The 16,673-nt window shown below is 58.3% G+C and overlaps 1 protein-coding gene across 2 annotated transcripts; it reads left to right on the forward strand.

Annotated features, from left to right (window-relative positions):
• Positions 1-26: 26 nt before the first annotated feature.
• Positions 27-3,209, forward strand: RFNG (RFNG O-fucosylpeptide 3-beta-N-acetylglucosaminyltransferase). Of its 2 annotated transcripts, none has more exons than XM_032870348.1 (8): positions 27-380; positions 870-933; positions 1,445-1,547; positions 1,684-1,837; positions 2,061-2,149; positions 2,255-2,420; positions 2,850-2,932; positions 3,019-3,209. In XM_032870348.1, exons 1-8 carry the CDS (start codon positions 93-95, stop codon positions 3,098-3,100), a joined length of 1,029 nt encoding a protein of 342 aa, XP_032726239.1. In that variant the 5' UTR covers positions 27-92; the 3' UTR covers positions 3,101-3,209. The 2 variants fall into 2 exon arrangements, with proteins under 2 accessions (XP_032726239.1, XP_032726241.1); XM_032870350.1 differs by having other exon boundaries at positions 29-380; positions 885-933.
• The last annotated feature ends 13,464 nt before the right edge of the window (positions 3,210-16,673 follow it).

Raw genomic sequence — 16,673 nt, forward strand, 5'->3', positions numbered from 1 at the left:
GCAGAGCATCCGGGTCGCGGCGGGCGGAGCGGCTCTTAAAGGGGCCGCTGCGCGGCCTGGGCCCGGGCGGTGCCCGCGGGTCCCGCGGCCGCATGAGCCGCGGGCGGGGGGCGCTGTGCCGGGCCTGCCTCGCGCTGGCCGCGGCCCTGGCCGCGCTACTGCTGCTGCCCTTGCCACTGCCCCGCGTACCGGCGCCGGCCCCCGCCCCTGCCAGGGCTCCCAGTCTGAGCCCCGGCCGGCGGGCATCCCCCGCCCGACCCGCCTCCGTCCCCCGCCTGCGGCCGGACGACGTCTTCATCGCTGTCAAGACCACCCAGAAGAACCACGGGCCACGCCTGGGGCTGTTGCTGAGCACCTGGATCTCCCGGGCTCGCCAGCAGGTGGGCCTTGCCCCGGGATCCCCGATCGCGGCACCCCTGCCCCCGGACCCCGGACCCCGGCACCCCTTCCCCCGATGCCGGACCGCAACCGTCCGCGCCCCTTACACCCCTGTCCCCGCAAGGGCTGCCCCGGAGACCCCATCCCCGGGACCCCCTGCCCACTGCTGTGTCCCCAGAGTGATGGCCAGACCCTCATGAGTCTGTGGGGACCCAAGGACGGCCGCCCTCCCAACTGGGTGGGTTCTCTCAGCTGACGCTGGACCAAGACCCCACAGATGTCCGGTGAGAGCAGGCCTGGCCCCAACCGCAGCAGGAGACACTGGGGACAGCAGCAGGCCATCGCTGGGGACCCCCACTCCCCTGTCCCAACCCCAAGCGTCCGGCCCCATCCTGGGCACCCTCTTCTCGTCTCCAAGTTCCATCTCTGAAGCGCAGGCTCACCCAGGGGCGTCTCTGCAGCTCCATCCCGGTCCCCCTGGGGCTTCACAGGTTGTCTCTCCCCAGACGTTCATCTTCACGGACGGGGATGACCCTGAACTGCGACTCCGGGCAGGTAGGTGCACTCCCCAGCCTGCATGCACCGGGGCCCCCTCATGGATCCTTTGGTGTGGTGACACCCGTCTCCCTGCTGTGTAGAGAGGTCCGGGGCAGGGTGGGGGCCGTCGCTTGCCCAGGGTCACACAGCTGGTGCCAGCATCCAGGCCCCCTACACACACGGGCCAGGCTCTGCCTCCCGCAGCCCTGGCAGGCCTCCCAGGGCCTCGGGCCGGAGCCACAGTCCCCAAACGGCCCCTGAAGACGCTCCAGCAGAGGGCCACTCTTTCCTGGCAGCTCCACTCCGGGCACGTCGTCAACCTGGGCCGGCTTTGCGCTCACAGTGGTGCAGATGGTTGTCACCGGTCTGGGCCCCGTGGGTCAGCAGCCGGCGAGGGCTGCGCGGTTGGACCCGGCCTGGGGGCTTCAAGCAGGGCGAGGTGGCCATGCCCGCTGGACAGCCCCGTTTTGCCCTGATCACCATGGGGCGGGCTGGCCCTCATGCCTCCCCCGTTTCCCGCGCCGGGCAGGCAGCCACATCATCAACACCAACTGCTCGGCCGTGCATACCCGCCAGGCCCTGTGCTGCAAGATGGCCGTGGAGTATGACAAGTTCATCGAGTCCGGACGCAAGTATGTGGTGGCCTTGCTCCAGTGCCCCCGGGAGAGCCCAGGGCTAAGCCTGGGCCCACACATGCTCGGGAGCCAGCAGGGGGAGGCCCCCAGCGGCACCAGCCCCTGGCTCCAGAGCGCCTCTGGCCGCCCCCAGGTGGTTTTGCCACGTGGACGACGACAACTACGTGAACCCCAGAGGCCTGCTGCGGCTGCTCTCCACCTTCTCGCCCAGCCAGGACGTCTACCTGGGCCGGCCCAGCCTGGACCACCCCATCGAGGCCGCCGAGAGGGTCCAGGGAGGGGGCACCGTGAGTGCTGGGCCGGGAGCACGGTTGAGAGCACGGAGACCCCGCTGGGGAAGGGCGGCAGGGTGGAGAGTCTGGTCCATGCTGGGGTGGGGGCCCTTCAGGAGGTGCTGTGGGCGGAGCTGGGCCCCCAGGAAGCCCCTCCCTTGTGCCCGGGGGTCCCCCTGCCCTTTGTGCGGGGAGCAGCTGAGGACGCCGCCCTGCCCCACGTCTCTTTCCTTCTCAGGTGACCACCGTCAAGTTCTGGTTTGCGACGGGCGGAGCTGGCTTCTGCCTGAGCAGAGGCCTCGCTCTGAAGATGAGCCCCTGGGCCAGGTGAGGGGGCGGTGTGTTGGGGGCCGGCTGCCGGGGCTGGGAGGCGGGCATGGTGGCGCTGAGGATGGAGGAGGCCCTGACCCACTGGCCCCGGCCCCCAACCAGCCTGGGCAGCTTCATCAGCACGGCCGAGCGGGCGCGGCTGCCGGATGACTGCACCGTGGGCTACATCGTGGAGGGGCTGCTGGGCGCGCGCCTGTTGCCGAGCTCGCTCTTCCACTCCCACCTGGAGGACCTGCGGAGGCTGCCGCCTGACGCCGTGCTGCGGCAGGTACAGCCCAGCTCCCGGGCCTCGCCCCCAGCCTGCCCCCCGAGGTGCCTGGCCCTTCCCCCGGATCTCAGGCCGATCACCAGGGCTCAGGGAAGCATTCCCAGCCCCGCAGCTGGGATCCAGGGGCCTGGGTACAGGGGCTCCTTTGTGAGGGGCCTGCCTGGATGCCCCAGATGGAGGGAGACATTCCTGCCCTGGGTGGGGAGAGTGGGGGGTGGGCCTGGACTTGGCCTGGGTGGGCCCTCCACCTACCCTGGAAGGTGGGGGGGAGGTCATGCCCTGGGTGCACCAGGATGGGGGGCAGTCCTGCCCTGGAGGGCCCCGGGGAGCCAGAGGCACAGCAGCCTCTCCTGGTTTGACTCTGGAGGCCAGAGGAGGGTGTGGGGGAAGAGCTGATCCTGGGAGTGACTTGTCTCCCCCCCACCTCAGGTCACCTTGAGCTACGGGGGTCCAGAGAACCCACATAATGTGGTGAACGTGGGAGGCTTCAGCCTGCAGCAGGACCCCACACGGTAAGTGGGCGGTGAGGAGGGCCTCTGGCGCTTCCCCCAACAACACCTACATCCCGGTAGGCCTGACCTCCGTATTTCCTTCCCAGGTTCAAGTCTGTCCACTGCCTTCTCTACCCAGACACGGATTGGTGTCCTATGCACAAGCAAAGTGACCTCGTTGCTCGGTGACCCTGGACTCCCAACCCAGGGAGCAGGACCGTTGCTGACCTTTTCCGCCCTTGGCTCTCTTAGCTGGCCACAGCCATGTCCAGGGAGATGGGGGTGCTGCAGGCCTCCCCCAGAGTGCTCCCCCAGGGCCCCTGGCAGGCCAGATGACCAAGCTCTCTGGGTGAGCGGCCTGCCCCCGCCCAGGGGTCCAGGCTGTGCATGTGCCAGCTGCCGCAGAAGGCGGGAGGGGGAAATGTGGGTCCTCCTTCCAGCGCAGCCCCCAAGGTGTGCTCCCGCAGGAAAGGTGTCTACCCTGGGACCTAGGGGCCTGGGAGAAGGCTGGCTTTTGCTCCCAGGGCCCCATCCTGCCCTCCTCACCCTGCTGGAGAGGGGGTTCCGGGCAGACTAGGTTCCCTGAGTGGGCTCCAGGCCAGGGTCGTGCGTGGGCTCCGTCGGCAGGCCATCAGTGGGCAAGGAGGCTGCACCGGCAGGCCTGGAGCGGGGAGCCGCCCTCCCCCCACCTGGCTGGTCTCTGAAGGTGCTGCAGTAAGGCCTCCGGCCAGCGGGCTCGGAACCCAGCTTACTCCTGCCCCGGGCATCACCACCCAGGGGCCGCCTCACCGCGTCCCTTCAGCCAAGGTCTTTGTATCATCTCTCCACTCCGACCCACCACTCAGTGCTTTTCCTCCCTGACCTCGCCTCCTGCCCCAAGTCCAAAAAGCAGCAGGGCCCTTCTGTTCCGGGCTCCCCCTGCAGGGCGGTGCCCCCACCCCGGCAGCCCCCACCCGCCTTAACTGTGCCTTTCTGCGGAAGAGAGAGGGGAATGAGGGAACTCGGCACTTCTGTCCTGGGTCCTGGCTGCGCAGTTGCCGGAAGTGAATAAAGGCTTGATTGTTACTCTCTGGCTCGTTGGCTTAATGGACCAGCACGGCACCTGGCAGCTGAGCTGACAGGCCTCCAGCTGCTGCCCCAGGAAGGGTCTCTCCAGGCAACTCTGCGCCCCTCAAAGCCCTGCTTGCCAAGCCTTAACTGCCCGTGGGGTTCTTCCGTGGGTTCCCAAGCGGGGGCTGGGTGGTGGTTCCTGCAGGGAACGATGGACCCACTGCAAACCTGGCCCTGGAGGCTAGTCTTCCGTCTCGCCTGCTTTCTCAGCACACTGCGGGACAACTAGTGTGTGCGTGGAGGGGTGCGAGGCTGTACGTGAGCGTGCGTGTGTGCAAGGCCATACGTGAGTGTGTGGATGTGCATGTGTGCAAGGCCGCACATGAGCGTGCATTCGAGCGTGTGTGCAGAGCTGTACTTGAGCATGCACTCGTGCGTGTGTGCAGGGCCATGCGTGAATGTGCGTGTATGCAGGGCCATACGTGAGCGTGCGTGAGTGTGCGTGTGTGCAAGGCCATACGTGAGCGTGCCTGAGTGTGCGTGTGTGCAAGGCCATACTTGAGCGTGCGTGAGTGTGCGTGTGTGCAGGGCCATGCGTGAATGTGCGTGAGCGTGCGTGAGTGTGCGTGTGTGCAGGGCTGTACGTGAGCGTGCACTCGTGTGCGCGTGTGTGTGCAGGGCCGTAGGTGCCGATGCCTGTGCATAGGGCAGGCAGGGAGCACCCAGACAGCAGCTTGGAGTCCGCGTGGACTGGTGTCCGTGTGGCCTGGTGTCCGTGTATGGTTCGATGGCGCTCGGCCCGAGGAAGACATGTCCGGAGGTCACTGGGAGTGGAGCGTCACGGGTTCCAGGCCCCAGGGCTGCCGACAGTCCCGGGAGGAGCCCCAGACTGAGCACCGACGGGGCTGGAAGAGGAGCACTGCGGTCCAGGCAAACGCAGTGAGTGGCGAATTTCAGCAAGTCTGAAACCTCGCGTTCTTGGTGCTGCACCACTGTCACGGCAACCGGGGAGGGATCCGTGACGGAAACGGGCACCGGATCTCAGCGCCGGGTCAGCGCCTCGCGGTGCGGTCCGCGGGCCGCAGCATGTGGGTGTGCGTGATGCTCCGTCCGCGGCGGGGGGGGATCCTTCTGCCCCTTCCTCAGCCTCCGTTACGCCCTCGCCTCAGCCTGGGCCACGCTGTGCCCGTGGGGGACGTCTCGGCCGTGGAGAATCGCGCCCCCTCTACCTCTGCTCTGTCTACACCGCTTACCATTCAGACGCCATCAAGTCTGAGCTGGTCATTCTGCTCTCCAAACCGTCCTCCAGCCTTGGATTTGCCGTGGGCTCGTGAGCCAAGCCTGAGCCGTTTCTCCCGCTCTGGCTGGGGTCTGAGTTCACATCCACTCACTCGGGCCTTGAGGCTTTTCTCGTTAGTGGCCCCAGCACAGCCCATTTGTGTTGCTGGACTTGGGTTATGAAATTTTCCAACAAGCAGTTTCCCACTTTGCTTCAAATGTCTGTCCCCAGGCGCACGGTTGCACTGCTCGGGGCTCCTGGGGAGAGGATCCCGCGACCCCAGCCGCACACCGTGGCAGACAGGCAGACCGGGCGAGCTTGGGGCTGCGGGGGCCCGTCAGGGTGGAGGGTGAGACGGGCACCAGGAGGCGGCCCGAGCCTCAGACTGGGAACGGAGCCTGAAGACGGGTAGATGTGGGCTCCAGAAGTCCAGGGGGTGGGAGATGCCAGTTGGGGTCCTGGGAAAGGGGTGCCCTTAGCCCCCGAAGCAGCAAGTTCGCATGGGACCCCCGTCACTCGGGAGGGGGCTTGCGGCAGGTCACCAGGCATTGTCCCTGCTCGGGATGCCCCCTCACACCCCCAGACATAGAGCATGCAGTCCCCCAAGACCGGGGCACTAGCCAAACCTCCCAGACCCAGGCCGCTCAGGCCCTCTGCCTCCCCTGTGTCCTGTGCGCACAGAGCATAGACGCAGCACAGCTTTGGATTGGCCCAATCGGCCCACCTGCTGGCTGGAGCACTAGGCTGGGCCCCTTCAGAGACCTAGACCCCCTCGCTGGGTCAGAAGGAAGAGTCGTCCCCGGACCCCCAGCAGCCTCCAAGGGGAGGGGGGACTGGCCGGCTTCCCAAGCGGCGAGCGGCGTGGTCTGCCAGACCAGCTGGCGCCTTTGTTTTTCAGGGAGGACAAAAAGCCTGGAAAGAAACGCCAAAATGTTTAGTTGTCTCTGAAAAATGCAAAAACCAGTAAAATGAATTTTTCTCTTTCTCCTTTATGGCATTTTACGCATAACAAAATATGTCATATAATGGACGTGCAATAGACGAAGCATCAGAAAAAGTTAAAATTTTGTAAATTGAGTTTAAAAATTCAATCGTGCGTCCCTGGACCTCCATCTAACTTTTTTTTTTTTAACGAGTATTTAATAAATATCAGGACACCCCGTGTCACTGCAGGCCAGGCCCCAGGCCAGCCCTGGAGGGACGGTGGCCCACAGAGCAGGCCAGCTGCTGGGGGCTGGGGGCCGGTGAACGGAGACAGCTGCTGATGGGTGTGGGCTTTCTTGGGGCCACAAAAACCCCTTGATCCCCACTGGAAGGCTGTGCGTTTGCAGACTGGCCTGCTTGATCACATTTTGTTTGTAATCTCAAGATCAGTCCTTCCTGTCTTCATCTGACAGTGGAAGACCTGAGCATCCCCAGCCGAGGTCGAGGTCAAACTAGGCGAGGCCCTGCCTCCTGCCTCCGAGGCCCGAGTATGTGGGCGGGTGGGGATGGGTGTGCATGGAGGGCAGAGGGCTCCTGCTCTGGGGCCAGAGGCACAGGGCCGAGTCCCCACTCCCAGCCAGTTCACATGACACTTCTGAGCCTTGTTTTCTCTTTTGTCAAACAGAATCTACCGGAAGGAACTGTGTTTCTATTGCTGGGGTTATTATCTCCGCGAACCGTGTGCGTGCAGGGAGGCCACACGGTTCCCTCTACAGCAAGGGCTCGGTGCTAGCTAACTCCGTGTTTGTGGCGATGCGCCCCACCGTGAGTAATAGGATTAGCCCTATTCGGGATTAGATAGTAGTCGTGGTTACACAACTCTCTGAACATAATAAAAACACCGAACTGTACACTTCAACACCCGGCACGTTTTGATACAAGTGATGTCTCCATAAAGACGTCGTTTAGGAAGGGAGCCAGGATGAGATTCAGAACGGGAGTGGCCCATATTTATTGCACAATTTCAATGTATTAACCAAAAAAGTTCCCACAAAGAAATACCCAGTTTCAGGTGCTTTCACTGCCAAATTCTATCAAACATTCAAGGGAAGAGTAGCAACATTACCCAAAACCTTCCAGAAATTAGGCTAGAAGAGGACATTTTTCCTCATTTTGTGAGGCCAGTATAATTCTGGTACCAAACTCTGACAAATACATTACAAAAAAGTTGATCAGCCGAATCGAAACTTGGTATGGAAACACTAAGCACGTTAGTGGGATCCCAAATGCAACCTTGGAAAAGAACCAAGTTAAAAACTTCAAGACCTGCTGTGGGGCTGCAGTCCGAGACAGCAGGTGCCGCGCAGGCCCACACACAGAGCCCGAGGGCCCGGAGGACAGCCCGGACGCAGGTACACACGCCCACCGCCACAGGGGACCACTAAGGTCCCCAGAGCAAGCCGATGGGGGAGTCCTTTCAACAAATAGGGCTAGAATCAGTCCATGAAGTCATTAGTTTTGACTTTAAAAAAAAAAAAAAAGAAAGAAAAAGAAAAAGCCAGCACGGAGGGCCAGTGGGACGGGCTGGGCGGTGGTGCGGTAAGGACCCAGCCCAAAATGCGCGTTTGTTCACATGACACGGCGATCGCGTGGGTCAGGAACCCAGAGCACCCCTACCTCTGGGGCCACCATCTGTGGCTTCCAGTCGCCCCAGCGTCAGCGGGTAAAACGGAGGCAGAGAGAAGTATCAGGAGCACCAAGTCCAGAAGGGACACGGTCCTTTCCCCCGCTCTCACCCGCTCAGCGGGATGGAAGTGGGGAACTGTGGAGGAGCCCTTCGGCTGACCTGTGCCCTGAGCGGGCTGGACAGAGGGAGTGGGAGCCCCGGGGCTCTGATGATGTGTTGACGGCGGGGGCGGGGGTGGGGATTTTATGAAGCACCTGTCACCTGTTGTTACCAGAGACACAAACTCCTATTTTCAGCCGGTGGTAACCATCTTGTTCTCGGCCAAGTTTTCCTGACGTGGAACATGAAGCCAGGCCAGCAGCCACCAACAGGTTCTGGAAGGAGAAGAAAGAGGAAGAAGAAAGAAGGGCGCCTGGGTGGCTCAGGTGGTTTGGTGACTGTCGTCGGCTCAGGTCGTGGTCCAGGGTCCTGGGATGGAGCCCAACATTGGGCTCCCCCAACTCTCTGGGGAGCCTGCTTCTCCCTCTCCCTCTGCCTGCTACTCCCCCTGCTGTGCTCTCTCTCTCTCTGTCAAATAAATAAATACAATCTTAAAGGAGGAGGAGGAGGAGATGCGGGAAAAGGCAGGGCATGGAGGTCAGGGCCCTCTGCTCGCGGCTGCTGGCACGCACCCCTGGCAGTGGCAATGGTCTTCTTCTTTTTTTATTTTTAAGATTTTATTTATTTATTTGACAGACAGAGATCACAAGCAGGAAGAGAGAGAGGAGGAAGCAGGCTCCCTGCTGAGCCAAGAGCCCGATGTGGGGCTCGATCCCAGGACGCCAAGATCACGACCTGAGCCAAAGGCAGAGGCTTTAACCCACTGAGCCACCCAGGCATCCCACGGGGCAACGGTCTTCTGTCTTCTTGGAGGAGAGGACACCAGCACCGCCTTTAGAAAGCTCAGTTGTGGGGAGTCGCCCCGGTGAGGAGGGGTCTCCACGGGGTCCCGGCCTCCGTGCAGGGCTGCATGGGCTCCAGTCCCGGCGCCCTGGCCACAGCCACCACCTCCAGGCAGCTTCACTGCGCCTGTGCCAGACCCAGGGCCCCCCCTGCTCTGCACCCCAGGCCTCATCGCCCCCTGGCCTGGCCGCTGGGCTTTCCTCCCCAGTCCCACAGCCCTTGAACCTCAGCAGCGTCCTTCTTCCTGATTGAGCCAGAGCTTGGGCCCCACCAGCCTCCTGAAGCCACTTTCCTAGCTGTGCTCTGGTCAAGGCCAAGGTAGCCGTGGCCCTGGAAGGGCAGACAGTTCTCAGAGGGGTTCCTGGAAAAAACCTGAGGGATGCCTGGGGGGCCCAGTCAGGTAAGCATCAGGTCTTGATCTTAGCTCAGGTCTTGATCTCGGGGTCGAGAGTTCAAGCCCCACACTGGGCTCCATGCTGGGCATGGCACCTACTTAAAAAGTGAAATAAAATAAAACAAAATAAAATAAAATAATAAATTAAAAGCTTGAAGCCACACAGAGTGGCCTTGGGCCCCTAACCTGTCCCCTTACGCCCCTTGCCCGGGAGAAAGGAGCAACAGCCCCAGATGCAGAGCTCTGGGAGGCCTCCCCAGGAGACGCCTCACCCCTCCTGCCTCTTCCCCTCACCCCCCCATTCTTCCCACCTGCCACCTTTCCTCTTCCCTCCCTTCTTTTCCTCCTTGCTTTTTCTTTCTTGGAATTTGTGCCAAGAATCACTTTCTTTCTTTTTTTTTTCCTTAAGATTTTATTTATTTACTTGACAGACAGAGATCACAAGGAGGCAGAGAGGCAGGCAGAGAGAGAGGAGGAAGCAGGCTCCCCGCGGAGCAGAGAGCCCTATGCGGGGCTCGATCCCAGGACCTGGGATCATGACCTGAGCCGAAGGCAGAGGCTTTAACCCACTGAGCCACCCAGGAGCCCCCAAGAATCACTTTCTCACGCTCTCCCATCCGGGCCGGGTTCCCCTCTTTTCACCCAGTTGTTCCTTGTAGTTCTGTCCTCTGCTCCCACCCATCCTGGAAACCGTCCATGTGTCTCAGGATATAAGCGTGTGGTTGTATTCTTGTAAAGTGTGTGTCATTTTTTAAAAAAGGTTTTATTTATTTGAGAGAGAGCACGCACATGTAGGAGCAGGGGGGAAGGAGGAAAGGGAGGGGGGAAGAGAAGGGGAGGGGCAGACGCAGAGGGAGAAGCAGGCTCCCCGCTGAGCAGGGAGCCCGGGTTCATTCGATGCGGGGCTCGATCCCAAGACCCCCAGATTATGACCGGAGCTGAAGGCAGACGTCTAACGACTGAGGTGGTCGGGCGCACTTCTGGTCTTGCTTTTGCATTCGGGGCGCTGATCTCTGCCTGGGACGTGTGTACTCAGGCCTTCTAATTGCGTTCAAGTACGCCACTTTCCCATGTTTTCTATTTGTTCTTTCTGCTTTTTGTTCCCCTGTTGCTCCTTGACCCCCTTTCCTGGGATGGGACTGTCAAACAAATAGCGTTAGGGCTTTACTTCACTTCCTCATGTGGTTTCGTGGCCACACATTTAAAAAATATTTTGTTGGTCCCGTACTGTTAATAATACGCATCCTGAATTTACCAAACTTGGTTTGGGGTTGATATGAACCACTTTGCAAATGTAATAACTTTGCAAGAGTAGAATTCCTTTTAACCTCATTGACCTCTGGGCTGTTTTTGTTTTACTTTTGACTTTTACATATGCCACTTCACAAGGTTATTTTTAAAATATTTATTTACTTAAGTCGTCTCGACACTCAAACATGGGGCTCAAACTCACGACCCTGACATCAACAGTCACTTCCTCCTTCGGCTGAAGCGGCCAGACACCCCTCTTATTTTTATTTTTTTTTAAGATTTTATTTATCTATTTGACAGACAGAGATCACAAGTAGGCAGAGGTAGGGGGGGAAGCAGGCTCCCTGCTGAGCAGAGAGCCCGATGCGGGACTGGATCCCAGGACCCTGAGATCATGACCTGAGCCAAAGGCAGAGGCTTAACCCACTGAGCCACCCAGGCGCTCCTCTTATTTTTATTTTAAGGAGTCAAATGTTTTTAAAGGAATGTTTGATGAGAAAAATTGTATTGAATATTTTCCAATGTAGTTATTATTTTTAACGTTCTTCATTCTTCCTGGTAGCTGCAAGGAATCACCTGGATCATTTCTCTTCATGCTAAAGAACATCATTTAGCTTTCTTATATACAGGTCTTAGTGGTGACAAAATCTCTTGGCTTTTGTTGACCTGGAAATATCTTGTTTCACCCTAGTTTTTTAAGGTGTTGTGTTTTTTTTTATTTTATTCACTTATTTGACAGAGAGAGAGAGATCACAAGTAGGCAGAGAGTCAGGCAGAGAGAGAGGGGGAAGCAGGCTCCCCGCTGAGCAGAGAGCCCGATGCGGGCTTGATCCCAGGACCCTGAGACCATGACCTGAGACGAAGACAGGGAATCAACCCACTAAGCCAACCAGGTGCACCTAAGATGTTATTTTTAAGTCATCTCTACACCTAACACGGAGCTTGAACTTACAACCCCAAGATCGAGTCACCTGCCCCACCCACTGAGCCCGCCGCGTGCCCCTCACCTCATTGCTGAGAGATATTTTTGCTGCGTCTAGAATTTCTGGATTGACAGACTTTTTTTTTTCTTTTAACACTTTGGAGATGTCATTTCACTGCTTCCTGGCCTCCTCGTTGGCTTATGAGGGCTCATCGCTCATGCTCCTTTTACCCCTGGGCAATGAGAGCTCCTCCTCCAGTCTCTTTCCACATCCTCCTTTTTTTTTTTTTTTCCCACATCCTCCTTTTATCTTTGGTTTCATCGGGTTGGTAATAATGCACTTTGATGTCATTCTTTTTCTGCTTATCCTGCCTGGAGTTTGGTGAGCTCTGGGGTCTGTATGTTGACAATTTTAATCAAATGTTTGAGAATTTGGGGGTTTTAGTTCTTCAGATATTTTTTACTTCTCTTCTCATTTTCTTCTTCTGGGAGATCAGTTACCTGCATGTTAGACCATTTATTTGACCCTTATCCAGAGGGTCCTTGAGGGTCTCTTCATTTTTCTTTGGTCTTTTTGTTCTCTTTCTTCAGATTGGCTCATTCTATTGACCTGCCTTCAAGTGTAATGACTCTGTTTTCTAATACCTACAATCTCATTAAACCTACCTAGCAAATTTCTTTTAGTTATTGTACTTTTAAAGTCACAATTTCCATTCGATTCTCTTTTTTAAGATTTTATTTACTTATTTGGCAGAGAGAGAGAGAGAGAGAGAGAGATCACAAGCAGGCAGAGACGCAGGCAGAGGGAGAGGAAGAAGCAGGCTCCCCGCCAAGTGGGTAGGGAGCCCAATGCAGAGCTAGATCCCAGGACCCCGAGACCATGACCCGAGCCAAAAGAGGCCCAACCCACTGAGCCACCCAGGCGCCCCTTGATTCTCTTTTATTGTTTCCATTTCTATGATAAAACTTTGTAATTGTTTGTTCATCAAAATGTTATTTTCCTTTATTTTCTGAACACATTTAAATATGTGCTTTAAAGTCTTGTTTGGTATATCAAGACAATGTTTATTTCAGTTGGCTGCTTTTTCCTTGACTATGGGCAATGTTTTCCTGTTTCTTTTCATTCCTAGATATATTTCATTGTGTACTGGACATTACAGATGATACACCATAGAAAGTCTGGATTTTGTTATCTTCCTCTGAAGAGTGCTGGGGTTGTTTTGTTTTGTTTTGTTTTGTTTTGTTTCTGGTAGACAGTTTAATTACTGACTAATCATTCCAAACTTGTTCGGATTTGGTTTTGTGCTTTATTAGGGTTATCTGCAGAAGACTTCTGGAGTTTCCCCAGGTCCTCTAACTCAGTGGGACTCAGCCTCCAAACTGTCTCCCCTGTATACTCTGTGAGGGCTTCAGAGAGAGAAGCACTGGCCCCAATTCCTAAGGATGAGACTTTCCAGGTCCTGGCTGGATGCCCAGGGTGTGCACTAGGTGTGGAGGAGCTGTACCCTCTCTGGCTGGGCCAGAGCTCCCAGGTCCCCAGCACTGGGCCCATAACAACTGCTCTCTTTTGTCCTGAGCCATTCTTGGGTGATCTCATCCTGCCTGTGTTCAGCCCACTCCTCAGCCACGGACTAGACAGGGAGCAAACAGAGACCACACACCGACTTCTGGGCACAGCCTCCTCCCCTCCCTGAAGATTCCATCCCTTCAGTTGCCTTGAACCCTGATCTGCCTCTGCTGCGTGGCAGGACCACATGTTCTGCTTAGATTCTGACTCCCTGCCCCTCAGTGGACGCGTTATCCCTGGCAGAGCGTCTGTGGGTCTCACCTTAGGGGTTTCTATCCATCAAGGGTGGAAGTCTTGTGCTGCCTACTATCCATTTCCAGAAAACCACTACTGGGTACATTTGTCAAGCTCCATGGTTACTCACAGCGGGAAGGCTAGTCTGGGAACCAGTTAGAACATCCCCTCTGTGGGTTAAGCCGCTGCCTTCGGCTCAGGTCATGATTCCAGGTCCTGGGATCGAGCCCCGCATCAGGCTCTCTGCTCAGCGGGGAGCCTGCTTCCTCCTCTCTCTCTGCCTGCCTCTCTGCCTACTCGTGATCTCTGTCAAATAAATAAATAAAAAATCTTTAAAAAAAAAAAAAAAGAACATCCCCTCTGGAAGCAAGTGTACGAGATTTTCAGTCCATGAGGAGGACACCGCATCGTAAATCTTGGTCTGTTTTCCCTTGTTCTGCTCCAATCCAGGGGCCAAATTATAGTTGCTCCTGAGGAAGCACTAGCTGGTGGAAGGGTCTAGTGGGGTCTGAGGAGACAGAAATTCGTCTAAGCTGGGCCAGCTCCCCAGAGACACTGTCATGCTGGTGGAAGGGACCATCTTCTCCATGTACTGGGAGAGGTCAAAGGATGTGAGAACTCAGTGACTTGGCCTGAGGACGAGAAACCCCTAGAAACCTCATCTCCAGAAAGTTACCTGGGTCCCAACAGCTGGGCCCTCTGCTTCCAGACTCACAGTGCATGGTGGGGGGAGGAGGACACCTGTGCCTGCAGCCTGGGGTCAACTCTCAAAGGGCCCAGGGACAGGCCCAGGGAGACAGCTTGCAAGCAGGAAGCTTGATGTCCCCTTCCCAGCACTACATTTCTGCCCCCCCACCCCCAGGCCTAATCCTGGGAGTAGCCCGGATGCCTTTTCCCAGAGGCATCGCCTTACACTCACCCACATGGGCCTTTGTGCATTAGGCCACCTCAGCAAGCAGCTTACTAGGTTCTTGGCAAAGGAGATCTGCCTGAAGGCCCTCTCTACACCTGACACATTCTGCTGTCACCCCATTAAATTGGGAACAGGGGCCTGAGGCCTTTTCCCACCCGAGAAGCTGTCAGTGGTGGGGGGGCAGGCTCGGTCCCAAGGACCCAGGAGCTTTGAGGAAGGGGCCCTGCCCACTGACCCTGACACCCAGGGCCTCCCTGTCATTCTCTGAGCCCCAGCGCCAGGCTGTGAAATAGCTTCTGAGAGGGCAGGGGTGACCCCTGGAGTGGGCCCAGGGCCTTCAGGAGGTGCTGGAGGCCGGCAGGGCTGGGAATCCCTGAGGACGGAGACCTCCGCTGTGGCTCTGGCCTGCATCCCCAGCCGGTTCCACAGGGCTGAGGGCACCCCTTCCGCAGACACCTGGGGCTCTCCGTCCTAGGCTCGGGGCCCCTGCGGCTGGGTAAGGCCTGGCCACCACGGGTGAGGAAAAGAGCCAAGGAGCTGTGGTTTCCAGCATGTCCCACGTGGCCTGACGGAGGCAGCGTGCAGGGCTCCCAGATCCTCAAAGGAAACCTTGCAGGAGTCCTTTCCCTGGGGTTCCACAGCCTGAATGCCTGTCCACAGATGGGGGGTTCGAAGCAGGAGAGGCCTGGCGCTGAGCCCACAGACACCCCCAGAGGCAAAGCCGTCCCCACACTGAACTCCTGGGGTGGCCTGAGCCCTGGATCCCGCTCCCAGCTGGGAGCACAGAGGCCCAGGAGGGGAGGTCTGACCTGGAGTGTCTATGCGGCTGCATTTATTTATTTGACAGAGACAGAGAGAGCACAGGAGCAGGGAGAGCAGCAGGGAGGGTGAGAGGGAGAAGCAGGCTCCCCACAGAGCAGGAAGCCCAAGGCAGGACTGGATTCCCGGGCCCAGAGATCATGACCTGAGCCGAAGGGAGACGCTTCACGGGCTGAGCCCCCCCAGCCATCCCAATAAAGAAATAAAATCTTGGGCGCCTGGGTGGCTCAGTGGGTTGAAGCCTCTGCCTTTGGCTCGGGTCATGATCCCGGGGTCCTGGGATGGAGCCCTGCGTCGGGCTCTCTGCTCTGCAGGGAGCCTGCTTCCTCCTCTCTCTCTGCCTGCCTCTCTGCCTACTTGTGATCTCGGTCTGTCAGATAAATAAATAAAATCTTTTAATTAAAAAAAATAAAATCTTAAAAAAAAAAAAGAATGTGCGTTCGTTCGTTCACTCCTTCACTCGCTCCTCACTCCACAGACGCATGGAAGATCTTGCCCGCTGTTGGGGAAACCGAGGCCCCAGCGCGCCCTGCCCCCGGGACTCAGGCTGTCAGGAGTCCCAGAGCGGCTGTTGTGGGGACCACACCAGGGCTGCAGGAACCCAGAGGGGTGACCCTCAGGGAAGCCGACGTCCCAGCTTGGCTTCTCGGGCCCAGATGCCAGGAAGGTGCACGGAGCAAAGAGCTGAGCGGGCAGCGGCCAGCAGGGCGGGGGCGGGGCCCCTCCAGGCAGATGCGACAGGAGCTAAGCAGAGCTGGGAACCGGGGTGGGACAGTGCAGGCGACCTGGCCTTGGGAACAGGTAGACCCTCATGAAGTAAGACCAGTGCTGCCTGCTGGGCAGCAAGAGGCCAGTGGAGTATGAGGAAAGTTCTGGAACCAGGGCAGCTCTGGGCCCTGGGTCACACAGCGGACACGTGCCACTCAGAGAGAAGCCTTTGACTCAGCATGAACGGCACCGGGGCAGCCCCCCTCCACACTCCTTGTGGCACCAGAGTGCCCTGGCTTGGAGACGGTCTGGCTTGGCATCCACTCCCCGTCTGGCCTCCTTCCGCAGGTGCACAGAATACAGCCATGGGACCGCATCTGTCTACACCTCCCAATCCCGATTGTTCAAGGTGGTGTCAAGCCTTCCCGATTGAGAAACTGCCCAGCCCAGGCAGTGGGGTGGGATCTGGCCTGCGGAGGGGGCCCTCCTTCCCAGGCCTGTCAGGTGCCCAAGCCTCCCTGAGGCCCCCCCGCCCTTCTGAGTGCAGCCCGCAGCCCAGCCTTTTGCAGTGGGTACCCAGGCTCTGGCCCTCAGCGCTGCCCCGTACCTGGCCCCAGCCGGCTCTGACTTACCCCACCCTACCCTGCTCAAGTGTCCCATCTGGAGCCTAGCCCTGGCCAGGTCCAGTTTCGGGCAGGTCTGCTCAAGAGTGTTTTCCTTGCCCTGAAAAACAGGAAGAGAAAGAAAACCTCCCCTCTCTCAAGGATGAAACCTGAGTTAAAGTTAGCTCGGAGGCTCAGGAAGGACCTTTGTTCAGGGGCACCACAGGCCTGTCACGAGCGTGCGCCTGAGGCCTCCCCCACCCCATGGCCCCTTCTGCACCTTGAAGCTGGAGTCCTTCTCCCGGGCCCTCAGCACGCTGCCCGCCCTGTCCCCCCTCCCCGTTGCTCCGACGGCCGAGCCCCGTGGCCAGAAGTGTGTGCTTGTGGCCCAAGTGTGTGTTCAAGTATGTGCCGGGGTTGCCCTCCCCAGGCGCCCCCGGCCGTGTGCTGCTGGCGGTCAGTGAGGCAGG

This window comes from Lontra canadensis, unplaced genomic scaffold (assembly GCF_010015895.1).
Source record: "Lontra canadensis isolate GAN:19392208 unplaced genomic scaffold, GSC_riverotter_1.0 scaffold41, whole genome shotgun sequence".
Taxonomy (NCBI): Eukaryota; Metazoa; Chordata; class Mammalia; order Carnivora; family Mustelidae; genus Lontra; species Lontra canadensis.

What these genes read in the sequence shown, in the direction of transcription:
- RFNG (XM_032870348.1), top strand. Translation starts at nt 93, where the DNA reads ATGAGCCGCGGGCGGGGGGCGCTGTGCCGGGCCTGCCTCGCGCTGGCC. An exon ending in TTCATCGAGTCCGGACGCAA is followed by an intron (nt 1,548 to 1,683) that starts GTATGTGGTGGC and finishes GGCCGCCCCCAG; the next exon opens with GTGGTTTTGCCACGTGGACG. An exon ending in CTGACGCCGTGCTGCGGCAG is followed by an intron (nt 2,421 to 2,849) that starts GTACAGCCCAGC and finishes CCCCCACCTCAG; the next exon opens with GTCACCTTGAGCTACGGGGG.